Source organism: Mastomys coucha, unplaced genomic scaffold (genome assembly GCF_008632895.1).
Source record: "Mastomys coucha isolate ucsf_1 unplaced genomic scaffold, UCSF_Mcou_1 pScaffold6, whole genome shotgun sequence".
In the NCBI taxonomy this organism is placed as follows: Eukaryota; Metazoa; Chordata; class Mammalia; order Rodentia; family Muridae; genus Mastomys; species Mastomys coucha.
This window is the reverse complement of record NW_022196912.1, coordinates 129,809,603-129,826,794: the sequence shown is the minus strand read 5'-3', so window position 1 is coordinate 129,826,794 and position 17,192 is coordinate 129,809,603. Positions and strand designations below refer to the sequence as shown.

General features: G+C 44.6%; 1 protein-coding gene across 2 annotated transcripts in view; it reads right to left on the bottom strand.

The window, feature by feature from the left end:
• Ptprn2 (protein tyrosine phosphatase receptor type N2) overlaps nucleotides 1–17,192 on the bottom strand; it is a 790,024-nt gene that overhangs the window by 249,196 nt on the left and 523,636 nt on the right. For both annotated transcript variants that reach the window (XM_031356691.1, XM_031356693.1), the window contains exon 12: nucleotides 2,450–2,514. In XM_031356691.1, coding sequence (XP_031212551.1) covers nucleotides 2,450–2,514 — 65 coding nt within the window. The remainder of the gene's footprint in view (nucleotides 1–2,449; nucleotides 2,515–17,192) is intronic.

Genomic DNA, 17,192 nt, shown 5'->3' with positions numbered 1-17,192 from the left:
AAAAAAAAAAAAAAAAAAAAAAAAAAAAAAAAAAAAAAAAAAAAAAAAAAGAAAGAAAAAGAAAAAAATCAAGACCAGGCTTACTGGATGAGACAGTTAAAATTAGGAAAAAGATACGATTAGGTTTCTAAAAATTTACTCAGCTTGAAGCCTTTCCTCCTATTTTGCTACTGTAAATGTTCTTTGCCTGTCAGAGCAGTTTCCAGCCTAAAACTGGCAAGGATATGCCAAGGAAACATGTGGAGAGCTGGGCTCCAGGCCACGGCAGTGATACCAGCCAAAACTAAAAGTTCAAGAGGCATCGGCTTTCAAAGTGGCTGCTGGTTGAGGCAAGAGATTATAAAATAGATGTTTGGAATAAGGGGCTATCTCCAGGAAGCACCATGGCAGTATGCTGTGCTCCTCTGAGGGCTGCTGGCTTGAATCTCAGGAGCAAAAGTGACTAGCATGTCAGGAAGGTGAGGCTGAGGTCAGTGAGGAGGTCCCTCCTGCTAACTCTGTCCAGGCATTTTATATCTGCTATTTCAGAAAACCTGTACAAGCTCTTCTAACGGTAGACTGAGCCATGCTACAGTAGAGGATACGGAGCCATGAGGTAGACTGAGGTTTACACATACTACCTGTGTGGCAGCACAGAACATGGAGCCACAAGGCAAGAAGACTACTCTAAAGCCATCACTGCAGAATGGAAGCAGATACTTAGGGTGGTGGACACACAGGCAACCAGAGAGAAAGCCTGGATTCCTTGGTAGAAGGAAAGTGCTGGAGGCCAGAGCCTATAGGGTGGGTCATTAGGAGGATGAGAACACAGCTTTACAACCTCTCCACTCCAGAATGAGCAGCTGCATTCTGAGCAGGCCGCGGTAGAGCCGATCCTCAGGCTCTGGTTGGGGTATGAGAGTGTGGGTCTTATGAAAGAAACCAAGAAAAGCTTGGAAGGTGCTTGAGAACCAGGCCTATCTTGATCAGTGGGGTTGGCCCACTGTCCATCCTGACTGTCATGGAGCAGCTGGAGGCCACAGGGCATGAATCACACTGTGGCCTCCCGTGTGAAGCAGGGTCTTATCATGTACTTGCTGCCTGTTTCTGAGTGCTTTATACACTCAATCCACAGTGTCTACATTTTCTGAAACTGAGCCATACCAATGAGTGCTGCCTGAATGTGGGTTGCTCTCAATGTCTGGGTGCTACTGTTTCTCCCCAAAGAAGAAATTGAACTGAAAACAGCCCAGCACATGAATTCATCCCCAGCTAGCCAGGCAGTAACATCTAAGTGCCCACTGTCCAGTCTCCACACCACACTCTTCTCCCTGACATGCCCCCTGCTCCTCACTTAGATATAGGAGGTTCTGAGAGCCCCCAAGACATTTGGTTTCCTTCTTCCTTCCACTTCACTGGCTGTTAAAGAAACAGCAAATAATCAGAGTGTATTCAGCTGTCACCTGCTCTGCTAATCCAGCATGGCCCCAAGAACACATAGAGAAGAGTGACATTTGTCATACTTGTATATCGTCCTTTGAGAGGTTTCTATCAGTTATAGACTCTCACACTCTGCTGTCAATAACTAAGATGCCCCCAGGCACTCAAGCCCTCTTAAGAGCTACCTGGAAGCCCAGGTCTCTGAGAACAACCACCAATTAAACCACTACTGGTTCCAGGAGCCAAAGACCTGGTTGCAGAATCAGAACTTCTCCAAAGAAGCTTCAAGTCTCTAAGTGATTCTGTAAGGACAAGCCAACGTATAACAGCGAACACTTACAAACAAGCACTCCTTAATACTTAATTAACTTTAATGGCAAGTGCTGTGAAATCTGAATTTCAGACACAAGAGCACAGATTGGCTTTGGTCCACGCTGACTTATGAGTGGCTACATGCAGCTCCCAGGAGGAACCTCAGCCACTGTTATATGTGCACTTCATTACACTGTCACTCAGCCAAGAGAGCAGCCACCAGCAAGCACAGAGAAGACATAGTGTCTTGTAGCAGCGAGGCAATGGCTGGACACCAAAGAGTCTGACAGCAACAAGTCACTTCAAGGACAGATTCATAGCTCTGCACCTTTGTTTAAACACATGTGTTTAAATAACAAAAACACTGATTCCCAAGGAAAGAGTAGTTTCCAGGAACTTACTCATTTTCAATAATTTAAGTATTACACACCACCATCTTTCCTGGAGTTTCCTGTTTGATTTGTGATAGGTTTTTCTTGGGGAGATACAAAACTATGATTTCAGAGGTATAACATAAATAGGCACATTTGCCTACACCATTAGTCAGCATCTAAAAACACTGGGAGGACTGATCTCCTACCAGCTGAGCCAACAAAACGCTTGGATTGGCCACAAAATGAGCCAAACCTATGATCCTGGATTTCACCAGCCAGCCAGCACTGAGACCCCTGGTGGGAGTGAGGGCGTCTTTTATGAGGATACTCCTCAACCTACTCACCGGCCCGATTCCGCTTTGAAGGACTGTCAGTCCAGTTGCCTTCTCCAGCTGGTCTTTTTTGTCAACTGTGAGAAGAAAAAAATCAAAAGAAGGTTAGCATAGAGAACAGTGGGATATCTGAGAGTGCTCTCTACTGACAAATTCCCAAACAATGGTGGGATATCTGAGAGTGTTCTCTACTGACAAATCCCCCAAACAACTGCTTGGGCAGCCTGACTTCATGGAGACACTATATTGAGCAACAGGCGGGAAAAGGACAAGCAGACAGTGTCCACTCAGTACCTGGTCTGCCTCAGCGAAACACCTCTATATGTACTGTCTATACCGTCCCGGAAGGCATGCCATGCTAGGCCATCTCTGCTCATTGAGAGTTTGATGGGAAATCGTATGTAAACACACTCTGTAAACTGTAAGTTCTTATTTTAAAATGGCATAATGTTACATATATGTCTATGTATATGCCCACTGAGAAATAATGTTTTGTGCACTTGGAAAAGGCTGCCTGTGTGCTTACATCACAGGACCCAGGCCTTACTTCACTCCCTTTTAAGCCACGTCCCCATCAGAAACATCCTATGATAGTTTTGTTTCAATAAAAGCCCACATTCATCTGCTCCTGACTTCACATGAGGAAGACTTTCAGAAAGCAAATTCTATTTGATATCATGCCAGGAGGAATGAGCTCAGGGAAACAATTAGCAGATGCAAATGAAGTCTTAGCCAGGGCAGCAGACACAGCTGCCCCCACTTCCCAGGGAGGAAGTGTGTCACGAGGCAATTGACCTTGGCTTAGGATTCAGTAGAAATATTCTTTGGGATAAATCTTCTGTCATTTTGGAAATAAAAACCAGAAGAAAAGAAAACCTAGAATTTTACTGAAAACCCCATGAATGGAGAGAGCACTGCAATTGTGGATAATATAGAACTAGATAACAAGAAAGGATCAGCTGGAATCACCTGCATGGATCTTGGCTAATGGAATTATATCTTTGAGAGATATACAAACGATATACCATTATAGCCTACCTGCCTTCTCTATCTCCAGGTACTTTCATTGTCTTATAGAAAAAACTTGTTGTCTTATAGAAAAAACTCCCCCTTTAACAAACGGACATTAGTTTTTACACGTAGGCAATCCTGGTCGTGCTGAAAGAGTGAGGTGGACATAAAGAAATCCAGGGTAGGGATGGAGAACTTTAGGACCCCTTCAGGTGGTGGCATGATGTGGGGAAAAGGCAAGTGACCACACAGGTTTAAAACTTGTATGGCAAGAGCCTGTTCCTTGTGGTATAAAGTGATGGGTTTTCAAGTCTCTTGTACTGCCTGGTGGCTATTTGGAGTGGGCTAACAGCAACTTTAAATAGGCTGACCAAGGACCTAAAGATGGAATTTGTAAACACTCCAGTTTTTGCTAGAGAGCAGAGATTTCAGACTTAGAGATTATATAAAAAGCTGTCAGCCAATACATGACTAAGCTGAATAATCTAACCCAGGGCTAGCTAGATCTTCCTAGAGGCCAGATATCTTAGGCCTGGTGGGCAGTGTCTCTGTGGCTCCATAATGTCGCCTTGGCATGGAAAGGTAGCACAGAGCTATCTGGGTGGCTGCTTGAGGGAAAGTTTAGTTACAGAAGCAGCCCAGGCTAAGGAGGCAATTCTTCCAAACTTCTGGAGGGAGCTAGCTGAAAGGCCACCCTGGGATGACCTGCAAGATGTGGACCACCATCACCTCTGAGGCCTGAAGACATTGTCCTGGGAAACCACAGATAAATGCTCTAGGTGTGAAAGCACCTCAGGAATTCAATTTGGCCAATCTGGAAATTTCTATTTGATGTATATGCAAGCATGGATTTTTGATAAATAAGTCTAAACAAGTTCAGTCAATAATATGAACAACCACAAGCAACTACAAAGCATCTGTTATGGCTTGATTGGCAGTGTGGCCTCTCAGGCTCTCACCCACTACTGTTCGGCAAACCACTTTCAGTGCATGACCACATATGCTTAGACTCTACAGGGGAGAGCTGCACAGCTCACCCATGGCTTTTCAGGGCAGAGACCCTGTTTTGCCATTCAGAGCTTGGTACTTTTCAACTGCCTGACCAGCACATAGCTGTGCTTTGGGCATGCTTCCTACCCCTCTGGCCTTCATGAGTACAGTCTGGCCAGCTCAAGGTCATTGACAAGTGGGTGAGATGTCATCTGACTTGTCAGTCTGCTCATGAAAGTGCAGGTGAGGTTGTAAAAGTGCAGAGCCAGTCTGGAATGTAGTCCAATTGGTAGAGGGCAGAAAGCTCTAAGTGGAGCCAACAGGATTAATTGTTACATAGAAAGCTTCAAAAAAGTCTGGACTACCTGTCCAAAGGAGAAGAAGGAGAAGATGAAGGAAGAGGAGAAGGAATAGGGGGAGGGGGAGGGGGAGAAGAGAGGAAGATCAAGAAGAGGAAGAAGAGGAAGAGGAAGAAGAGCAAGAAGAGGAAGAAGAGGAGGAAGAGGAGGAGGAGGAAGGAAGGAAAGAAGGACCTCCTGGTTTATTCTCAAACTAACAATAGGTATGTGTTGAAATCTAAATGATGAAGTAAACTAACAGCAGCAAAGCATCCTCTGAACACTTGCTTCAGTCGAGCTCCAAGGCAGACTCTGTTCACAGTTCACCTTGCTAAACCCTTGAAGCCACCCAGACTGTAGGCTCTCATCTCTCCACAGACAAGACAGGATTTTCAGCAAATATACTACTGAGGAAAGAGTCTGCATCTCTGAAATCTGGGTCATGAACCACTGTCATCTATAGCTTCTGTCCTTAGGGTCTGTGACAATCCATAAAGAGCAATGCTATCACTGGTCTACCAAAGCATTGATTTCCAGAATGTAGCCATTCTGAAAACCTGGGAGTTTGAGACTTGCTCTGAGTCTGAGAAAGACAGTCCATTCTGAAGATCTGCTATTGAGACCTGACAGAAGCGATCACTCATCAAAATTTGGAGAAAGTGAGGAGCAGTTGAATAGTTGTTAAAGCCTGGACAAGCTATGTGGAGGGGAGGCTTTGGTGGAGAGAGCAGAGTATCCGGTAGACTGTAAGGTGATCTGGTCAAATGGAGTACCAAGTAGAGGAGATGGAGCCATCAGGTAGAGGGGTGGAGAAGCAGGTAGAATGGGTGTGGATCCAGTAGGAGCCAGTGATGCTCCAGGCAGAGGTTTCTGGGGGAGCCTTTCATGATGAAGCAGAGTGTTTTGTTTTTCACAAGTGCCTTGAGGTCACCTGAGAAGGAGGTTTTGACCTATTCAGCACAGACAGTCAAAGCCTTTATGAGATGGGATATCTTTGAATAATGACACAGCCTTCTGCCCTACAAGGCCATCTGAGCACTCTATGAAATCTCATGTATACTGCTATCTTGATTCTCACATCTGAACTCTGTTTATCACTGAACTCCGTGGCCCAGCTCTGCTGGAATAGGTTGGTCTGCTTGGCTACCAGCCAGGGCCTCTGGTGCTTACTGATGCCACTCTCTTTATGCCCAAGATACATGGTTTATCTAGGTTTCTTTCTCATACTTGGTATCTCTGGCAGAGCCTCCCCACCCTCCTACTAGCATCTTGCCACTTCATGTCTTAAAAGCCCCTGGAAAGGTTATTCCCAAGACACTTGCCCTAAACTATGGAGTCAGTCACATTCATGCTTAGTAAATAGTCCCCTATCCAGACTCCATCCACCATGGCTCAGCTCTCAGTATAGGGAGGATCTCCCATCTTGAAACCTTTAAGAAATTTTTTTAAAAAGGTTTATTTTCAAATTTACCTTAAGCCAGTGTGGTTCAGCTACAGTTGAACAGAAAACACTGGACCCCTGTTCACCTCTGTTGGTCTAGCTCCCTACACCCAAGTAAAAATTAGAGTGGAAAATCACTAACAGGTGAGTTTTCCTAGAGACCTGTAGAGATAACACTCTCATACTCCTGATAGGCTTTAAAATAATTAAAATGTAACATTACATATGGTCTATTAAGAAATAGAGAAATATTAAGCATCAGAAGGCAAAGTAAGCCCTAGATGATATATAAGGCTGAGCCTTCCTGATAACTCAGCCAAAGAGGAAAGGGAAGAAGGGAACTGGATTGGAAAAACTCTTCTCTGTGTTCAGTCACAGTGCCCACCATTCTGGGCTCATGTCTGTCTCTGCAAAGTCATAAAACAAAACTGCCTTGCTTTCCACTCGGAGTCTTCAGTGCTTTTATTATGAAGTGAGGGTCCAAGCTTCTTATACCTGGCATCTAAGTTAGGAAACCCTGAGCATCAGTCTGTAGTCTCTAACACGTGGCTCAGCCTACAAAGCTTCACTCTCCTCAGTGCTCCTCAGTGTTTGCTCTGTGAAAGGCTGTGAGGATTATGTAGGGACACAGTGGGTAACAATCTTCCTTCCCATGAGAGGTCACGTGTTTCCTAGTCTATGTGCATCTAGGGAAGAATGCCTGTATTTGGTCAATTTACTCTGAAGTGTTCCTAGGCTCTTTACCCAGAATGTGCCAGGATGGCTGCCTCCCCGTGGGCAAGCCTTCTTTGTTTTCACATGAAAGGCCAAGCAAGCAAACAGAAAGGTCAAGCCAGTAGGTGCAGAACAGACCCCACGGGGTGGAGGGGCAGAACAGACCCCACGGGGTGGAGGGGCAAAACAGACCCCACGGGGTGGAGGGGCAGAATAGACCCCACGGGGTGGAGGGGCAGAACAGACCCCACGGGGGGTGGAGGTGCGGCACAGACCCCGGGGGGGAGGGGCGGAACAGACCCCATGGGGGTGGAGGGGCGGAACAGACCCCACGGGGAGGGGGTGGAGGTGCGGCACAGACCCCCCGGGGGGGTGCTGCTTCTGTCTTCTGCTGCTGTTCTTGTGGTTCTTGGTTTCTTTGCCCTGCTCAGCAATGTCTTCCTATTTATACGTTTGAATGAACTCTTTTTTTCCTCCAGGGCCCCAGGAGCAGTTCAGTGTCCTGACTGGGTAACTGTAACCCGGGAGTTTGGACACCCCTCTCTGGGCCCTGGGTGGGAGGGGCTTCCCTGAGAGTTTGGGTAACCACAGCAGCCACGCCCCCATCTGTTAGTCATCCACACCACAATCTCTGTTCACACCAGGCATTAGAGCCCAATTCTCTAGCTCTCTCAGGAAGCAGCATTTCTATCAGGAAGCCCTTGGTGGCCTGAAGAGGCGGCAGGTGAGCAAGATTTAGGACAACTGTGTTCCAGGAGCACTTCCCCCAGAGAAAGCCCATCTGTCTCCTGTCCCCTCTGTCCCAGCTCTGCGGAGGAATGATACTCAGGGACCTAAGCTCTTTTGTGATCTGTGTCGTGTCTCTGGCTTCAGTTCTCCAGCCATGCCTGGTCCTTCATTTTGCTTCCCTGTGCTGTGCTTGGAAGGCTCTCACAGGTGGAGACAATAGAGGCTGCGCGATTTTGCCTTTTTCCTTGTTATGCTTACGTTAAAGATTTATCTTAAACACCCCAGCCTTTCTGTCTGTTTACCTTTGTAAATTTTGCTTATTTAAATTTTTTTATTATATTTATTTATTAACTTATTCATTTAGTGGGGGCCTCTCTTGCCATGGTGTATATTAAGGTCAGAGCACAACCTAACTTGCTTTCATTCCTACTGCCCAACTCTTGGGGATGTCTGGCTCAGCCACATGTTTGAATTTCAGCTGAGTTCTTGTTTTTGTTAAGCTTTGGACTTGGAGCTACCATGCATGATGAGAGCCGACCAGTGAGCCAGCACGCATGGGGACAAGGAAAGAAACCGCTTTCACTGAGGCAGACAGCAAAGCAGAAAGCCCATTTTTATCTTCACGCGAGACAAAAAGGGTTTCCAAACACTAAAAAGAAGTCCTTTAAAATTAAATTCACTAGATGAAGGATATGCAAATTACCTGAAGAAGCGGAACCCTGTAATGTTCTCAAAATTCTGCAATAGCCTATTTAATTAGTATTTTAATTTATCAGAATAATTCTTTGCACTTGACAATTTATGCAGCATTCCATATAATTAAGCACGTAGCGACAGTGGAGTAATTTTGCCTCTTCTCTTTATCCCTGATATTTTAACCTGAAAGAATGTGCAGAAGTCTCTTCTGTAATCTGAATTACAATGGGGACAACTTAATGGAGTCCCTCTGCTGGCAAGCTGAGCTGGGAGAACTGCATAGGTGAAGTGCTACCCAGGGAGCTGACTCCCTATGGACAGTGGCCTTGTCCCTGGTGGGGCTCCCCACTGTTCATATCCCTACACCTAGAAGTCTCAGAAGGTTTTGTAGGCAGATCCTCTATGATCTAGATGCCTAGTGGGTCCCATGCCTCTTCCCTGATAATCAGCCTTTCTGACAAGTCTTGGGTTCTCTATGCACTGGTGTATGTGTGTGTGTGTGTGTGTGTGTGTGTGTTTGTGTGTTAGATATATACATGCAGTACATGTATACATCATGTATATGTGGAGTATGTGGTACATAAGTGTATAAATAGTATGTGTGTAACATATTTGGGTGGTCTGTGTGTGTATGCTGTTTGGTGTGTGTGTGTGTGTGTGTGTGTGTGTGTGCAGCATGCTGGCTTTCTCTGAGGTCTGACCTGTTGGCACATTTTTTAGATAGCTGAGGTTAGACCCAAAACTCCAAAATAGTGTGGTGGCCTCCAGAATACTGTGTGACTAGGCTAGAACAGGGTAGTGGGAGTCATTATAGCTTAACTATCCTGGCCTTGATGGGCCCATGGGACATTTTGTCAGCTTCCTGGACCTCAGAGGCCTTCTCTGTGAGATGGGCTAGTGGAAGCCCGGAAATGAGACATTTTACAACACACCAAGTTCAATATTTCATGTCAGCTGCCTTCCTGGAACTGTCTGAACAGCTCCTGTTTAAACAGGAGCTGTTTGAAACTCAGACCTGGACCACCACTCTGTGGGAAATAGGCTGAGACAGGGTAATGTTATAGGAGGTGAGCTATGAAAGGATACTCAGGAGTCAGACACCCGCTTTTTGGTCTCCATAGCTACTTCTGCCTGGGTGCCCAGCAGCTCAACCCAAACCCTTGACTTTACCTGCTTCTTTCTTCACATCTGTTCCCACTGATGTTCTCTGTGACCAGCTACAACAGGGATACTTCCGTTCTTCCCACACCTGCTCTTCCCTGGTGTTCGCCAGCTTCCGGCCACTCAGCCTTGGACTATGTTAGCTCCTTCCTTGGATTCCTTCCATCTAGCATATTGGCCAGTTTTAGAGTTCTACCAGCCACATGTACCAAGTCCAGCTGCATCTCTCTACCCCTGTATTCCCTTCCAGGCCCCACATACTCTGGTGGGGATCTGCAATAGTGCATGCATCAGAGCCACTCTCTCTGTTCACACTTCCTTTATCTGTTCTGACTAGAAAACTGACTGTGTCAGGGTACGTGTATGCACATGTGGGGCCTGAACACCACAAGCTCTTGGGTAGCAGAAGAGACAAATGAATTGACATATCAAATCTCAAGTCAAAGACTGTGGAGAATCAAGAAATCTCTGCAAACACATCACTGTCACAACAGTCTGGTTGAGGAGTCTGTTGTGTTCCTCGCCCGCATCCCTGGTTCTAGAAATGCTCATATGTGTAGAGCTCATGTTTACTGCATGTATTTTGTAGGTCATCTGCCTGTTACCCTCAGACAAGACTGGACTCTCTGTGTGTCCTCCTTCCTCTAAACATATCTATGACAAAGCTTAATGATAAATCAATGTATAATAAACTGATCTTGGCAACAGGATCACTTCCTTCCCTTACTGAAAGATTCATCCAGGCAGGTCATGGCATACCCTCCTGTGCTATGGGTCCATGGGTAAGTGTGCAGAGCACCAAGGAGCTGGAACGGTGAGTGCATATGATCACTGCTGGTAGCACAGGCCGCCTGGAAGCTTGGGGGAAAGGGATAATGCTCTGCTCCTGGTGGGATGAGGAGACATATAAGATTTTATCATACTGCTCAGAGTGACACACAGTTTAAAGCCTATCAATCTCTGCAGTTTTGCATTGAATATATCAGATGTGTGTCAACAGTGGGTAACCAAAACCATGGAGATTGAAGCCACGGTTGAGGGGGACTGTTGCACCAAACACATGTTAATTTTCATACATGTCAGTCTAGACACAGCAAGCTTGAGTCCTAACATCAATTCTTCCCATTAGTGAGCAGGTGGAAATGGTGCCAGAATCACATGCTTCTATTTTTTTTCTTTTACAAATATTGATAATGACTAAATTTTCACTGACTTAAAAAAGAAGAATAAGATACAAATGCAGCTTTATTTAAATTACTTTACTGAAACTTTGATATCATGTATGTTTTATCTTATGATCTCAATAGTACAATTAAATAAAATAACTTTTGAGTATATAATTTCTACCTTCTTTTGTTCTGAATGCAGCCTGAAACACTTTGGTTCAGACTGGAGACCAGTGTGTGTTATGAACTGCAGGAGTTTTGTTCTATATGCAATTTTCTCCTATTATAGAAACATCATGGCTTAATTATGGAAAACAGGAGCTTTTGGTATTTTCCTACTGTATTTCTTCAGTATGTTAGTATCTGTAATTCTTCAGTATGTTAGTATCAAATTAATACATCTTTGGATTGGATTGTGTGAGAATGTTTGATTTTAAAAATTACTGTTTGATGACCTGCCTAGCAAGATATGCCTATTGGTGCAATGAATGTGATTAACCAACCACTTTTAAAATGGCACTTAAGGCCTGCTCCACGAGACAGAACCCATGCATACCAGAGCTGTCAATAATGTCAAGAACCTGTAGCTGTTGAGGGCATGAGCCCTAGGAGGAAGTATATGATGTTAAATAGTCATAGCAATGAAATGAGTCCTCATGACTTACTGCTATACCTGCCGATCAGTATATCACCCAACCATCATCCGAGAAGCTTTTTCTTATGTTCTGTTTCAACTCACACAGAGATCCACAGAGAATGAGAGGCTTTAGAGTCCTCAGTCCTAAACATGATATAAGAAGATGCAGAAAAGATTCTAAGAACTAGAGGTGATGGGTAACATCAAAGAAACAGTGTTTTCCAGACCCAACGGGGCAATTGCACATATGAACTCACAACTCTGATAGCATGCTCAAGACCAACACAAGTGCTAGCCAGATAAAGCCCTCACATGGAAAGGGGAGGAGGGCATGCAGTTCCTCCCTTAGCTGAGGTGCCATTGGCATTTTATTACTTCCGGGGGAAGAAGAGTCAGTTTTCTTCAGTGGTATGACATTCTATGTACCAATCATACTGTGGGGAGAAATCACACCCAAGAATGGTCACCCAATACAAACAGGACTCAATCCAGGTGGAAGGTAGGGAATATGAAGTTGAGTGGGAAGAGAGGAGGAGGGGATATAGGGGAGGAGGATTTAGAGGAGGGGAATGAATATGAACAAAATACATTGTATAAAATTAATAAAAGCATTGATTAAAAATGCTGTTTGAGTCATTAGCTTGAGCTTCAGGACAAGGAATTCAATGAGTTTGAGCTTGAGATCAGGATATAATATCCAACATTTTATGAAATGACCCTAAACCCGCTTCTGCCTTTTGATTAGAACATCAAAATAGCTACCAACTCTGAGAAACATGGAAGAGGTTATGTGTTCTAAGGCATCAAATATTCAGCTGGGATTTAATTCTGTCTGTAAAAATAAACTTGCGCATCCATGTTGCTCATGTGTAAGTTTGATTTTGTTTTTATTGAATGGCAAAATAATATGTATAGCAAATCATAGCTTCAAAATGGATCTCTTCATGACTTGCTATCAGTACGTGGTTTGCACGCCCATTTCTTGTTACTGACATGTGGGGGTGGTGTTAAAGTTCCTTGGGTGAAAAAACATTGTCCGTAGAGACAGTTCAGGAAGCCCTGAGCTTTAGGACATATAGATGGACCTGTGGCCTAGTAGGGCCTGCAGACCTTGGCTGGTACATCACCATTACATCACCATCCTTATGTCACTGATACCAGAGGTAGGGTGACTCTCTGAGTTCACTACATGGGGACTCCTTCATAGGAGTTTTGTAACTCTTTTCTGGTGCTGCCCTCCAGCTCTGGTGCAGGGTCACTGCAGCCAGCCCCATTTCAGGGTTCACATGGTGGAAAAGCCTCACTGTGAGCAGAAAACCAGCCATTGAAACAGGAGGATCAGTGGTAGCACTCATTCATATGGGCCTGAGATGCGCCCAGCATCCAGAGTGTTTCTGTACTATGTTGTGATCCATGATGAGTAACATTGCAAAATACAAGGAAGGTTTGATGCCAATAGCCTTCTGTCAAGTCATCTGAAAGTAGGATGCCACAATGCCTAGATGCTCAATTTTTTCAAGTGTCAGAATTAAAATATCAAAGGACATAACTAACTTTCCCCTACAATTACAATTACTTTCCCCAAAACCAGAGATACCATTTTAGTCTAGCTCTATAGAAAAGATAAGAGAAGTGGGATATCTCTGTCCCTCCTGAGCTATCTAACTATCAATTTATGATACAGACCTGGCTTATTTCTCAAGGATTTATGTATTAGAAGTTTGGAAATATTAAGAAGGGGTGGTACTATTTAGAAGAGGAGGGTCACTAAGGTGGTTCTTTAAGAGAGAATTGAAGTGGTTATTCCAGGATCTGGTTAGTTCTAAAGAAAGATGTGGGAGCTGGGCAGTGGTGGCTCATGCCTTTAATCCTAGCACTTGGGAGGCAGAGGCAGGCAGATTTCTGAGTTCGAGGCCAGCCTGGTCTATAGAGTGGCCCCTCTCCAGGGCTGCCTTTGTGATGTCATCTACCTGGGGCCCTTACAGATCCTATATCCAACTGTTTAGAGCAAAATCTGTTAGCTACATCATTCTCTTTCCTCTCTTAGTTCCCTAGCCTTAGGTACTTTGTTTAGACAGTTGAAAAGTGATCAACACAGTTTTCCTGGGTATTCCCATGTGTTTTAACAATAAAGAGGTCAATTGTAAGTGATGGCAGGCTCCCTCCTTTTCTAAGATTTCCTTACAGAAGTTGTAAGAAATGGAATTGCTGGTGTTGAACACTAACAGCAACAAAAACATAAAGCTGAGATATTAGGAAGTGGGGAAGCTTTTGTGCTTGATGACAAGAGCCACGAGGGGGTCACAGAGGATGGATCGCATGTACACATGCTGGCAAGAGACATCAGTAGGTCATGGAGGATGGATCTTCTATATTCAAGGTTGCAAGACAAGGGTCATGGAAGATGGATCTAATGTACATACAATGACAGGAACTACTAGGAGTTCATAAAGGATGGTCTTACATGTTTATCTGTGAACTATTCTAAGACTCTGGTGAACTTAAACACGTTATGCTCACAAGAAAGTACTTCTGCTAGGATATCTGTCAGTAGCTACCTATGCAAGGCCTTACCACCATCCTCATAGCCAAGAATAGTAGTCAAGTACAATTGTTTCAAAACAACCTTGGTAGCCCCCTCCCCTCTAGCATCAACTCTGAATAGAACTGGGCATACTTCCAATGCAATGTTCTATGCCCTTATGAACTCATTTTTGTTGGTGGAACCAGTTTTCTACTTTAAGCCTACAATGTACACACATATAATATTTATGCATGTGTACATGCACAGACACACCACACACACACTTGTCATCAATGTATGGGATGTATTCTGGGGAATTTTACCATTGTGTGATTTTGCAACTGTTGAAATGTAACAAGAAACACTTCCAAGATATAGACTATGCAGCCTAGCCACCCCATGATCTCTTGCTACTTTCAAGAGCTGTCCAGGCTACTGCCAGGACTGACAAACATGGCACAATGTTTTATCTTAAAGTCCTTTTTGTCTTAAGTAAATCCTTAATAATATTATAAGAGTTCAGTACAGCGAGCATACAGCATGTCACATGGTCATGTGTCTTCACTGTGCAGTCCTGTGCTGGGCTGTCATAGAACTATCCATACAGTGAGTCTGCTTATTTGACTATCTCTGCTTGAATGATGCCATGCTGCTGTGTGCTACTTGCCTCAGAACAGCACATCTTTACATAGGACTACCAGAGCACCCTTTCTTGACACTGATTTAGCACTACAAACCTATGCGTATTTGTCTAGGTGTGTGTACACTTTGTGCTCATGTGTAAGGAGGTCAGAGTGTGACATTAGGTATCTTCCTCTATCCCTTCCCACATTGTTTTTTGAGATAGGTTCTCTCACTGGACCTGGAGACTGGTGACTTGTGGATGTTGGCTAGCCAGGGAGCTCTAGGGAACTCCTATCTCTGCCTTCTTAGTGCTGGGGTTATAGATACATGTTACCATGCTGGTGGGGGCTGGCGATCCAAGGTCCTCATCTCTCAGCAGAGAAAACCCATTTTAATTGCTTTATTCACTCACACATATTGTTATTTTTATTATATTTATATTTATTTCTAGCACCCAGATTGTCCTTTTGAATGAAAACTTGAATTCTCTACTTTCCTTTTCAGCTGTAGTTCTGAGATCTTGGAAATCCTGTCTGACCAAGTCTGCTGAAGCCAATATTCATGATGTAATAATGAATGTCCAATATCCATGATCTAAAAATGTAGATGGCTTAGACATCGTACGTCCATGCTTGTGAGTCAGATGTTCTCCTGCCAGCAAGTCATCAGCCTCCCATTGGTGTGGACCTGCCTGACATCATGCCTCTTCACACTTTCTACTCCTCACACCTCTGCTTGCAGGTTCACTACTCTGTTTTATCTTGTTTGGTCCCACAAGACAATGCTATTTTATAATGCACACTTTGTTGGATACAGTCACACACTTACATTTTCTTTTCTCATTATTACTTTGGCATCTGGGATCTTCCTGTGGCCTGTGATAAATACTCTCCCATGAATCTAAATTACCCTGAATGGGGATTCATGGAGACAAACCCATCTATCTGCAAGCATCTTTGTTTAACTCTTGCTCTTTGTGTAACCCTTCTTATTAAAGCATACACTCATGTGGTAGCTCCTTGAATTTGGTGTTGGTTTGTCTCCAAAGGCCTGCATGCTGAAAGCCTGGTCCTCAGTGTGATGTGCCAGGTTGTAGAATCTAATGCCAAGTCTTGAGATGAAGGAATCAGAGCCATTTCCATGATAAGACACGTTATAAAAGAACAACCCTGGCCACAGATCTCCCACCTCCTGCCTCGCTGCCATCTCTCCACTAATTTCGCCATTATGAAGCTGTTGCCCTAAGCCCTCCCCAGAGACCAAGCATATGGTGTTTGCATTTTGTCTAGGCTCTGCTCCACAGTTACCTGGCTACAGCCAGGTGTGCCTGACTCACTATAAAATGGACTGCTTGCCCACTCTGCTCTCTCTTGCTCTCTTGCCTTCTTGTTCCTGCTCTGTTCCTATCCTGTGGCTGGTCCCTCAGAGGGAAGGGTACCTCAGCATGGACACATGGAGGAACCCCTTTCCCCACACCTGACTACACCTCCACCAAACATATTCCTTCTCTCCTTAACTTTTTATAAATAGGACATATGGTGTTGCAAAACTGTCAGCTAAATACACCTCTTTTCTTTACAAGTTATGGAGACTCCAGTCTTGTGTTACAGGGATAAGAAACATGTACAGAGGCAGTTTAAGGTGTGATTCCTTTCCCCTCAGCAATAGGTAGGGGAGTATATTGTGGCTTCTTCTCCAGTTTGGGCAGTTGAACATCAGTGTGAGTTGAGCTGTCTTTCTTTTCAGATGCTTTCTAGCTTCTCTGGCTGCTTTTAAGATGTCCACTGTTTTTGATGCTCTGCATCCCACTATCAGGAATCCAGATGCAGAATTCAACTCTGTAAGCAGATGACTGTGGTAGAAAAATCTTAAGCTGTGGCATCTTTATATATGGCTGTGGACTACCACTTCCTTCATATCACCTGTGAGAAGTATGCAGGGTTTTCAGCCGTCTTCTGGCAACTTGACCTCTCTGTGATATTTTCACCTATCTGTTTCCACGCGGGCTGTCTTCTGGAGGATCCCACGCGGGCTGTCTTCTGGAGGATCCCACGCGGGCTGTCTTCTGGAGGATCCCACGCGGGCTGTCTTCTGGAGGATCCCATGCGGGCTGTCTTCTGGAGGATCCCAGCCACTCTCTGTTTGAAAGTAACAACACCTAGGATTTTTACTTGTCGTCCATCCTTCCCTCTGAATTTTGCTCATGGTGCCTTGGTACGTTTTGAAATGTATGTTGTTATAGACTTACATACATTGGAATTTTACCTGTGGAGATTCTCTTGAGGCCAGAAGAAAAGGCAAATCCTACCGAGTATATGCATTTCCTCCTTCTGGGAGGCTGGAGGTCCTTTCACTATTGGGACATTGTAACTTAATTTTGTGCTGATGATGCTAAAGATGGCTCAGGTGAAGCTCTGTCACAGATGTGGCCATCCCCATGAACATCCTCCTCCCACACAATTACAATATTGAATACAGTCACTTTCCCTCCAGGAGTAATGTAGACTCAAGGGAACTGCTGTCAGTGAACATTTGTTCTGGTGCCAACACCTGGGACTCAGGCTTTATGTGGCAGGCCTCTGCTATCCTGACTGTGGTCAGCCGGCCTATGCTATCATAGCTGGCTATGGTCAGCAGGCCTCTGCTCTCCTGGTTATGGTCAGCAGGCCTCTGCTATCCTGGCTGTGGTCAGCAGGCCTCTGCTATCCTGGCTGTGGTCAGCAG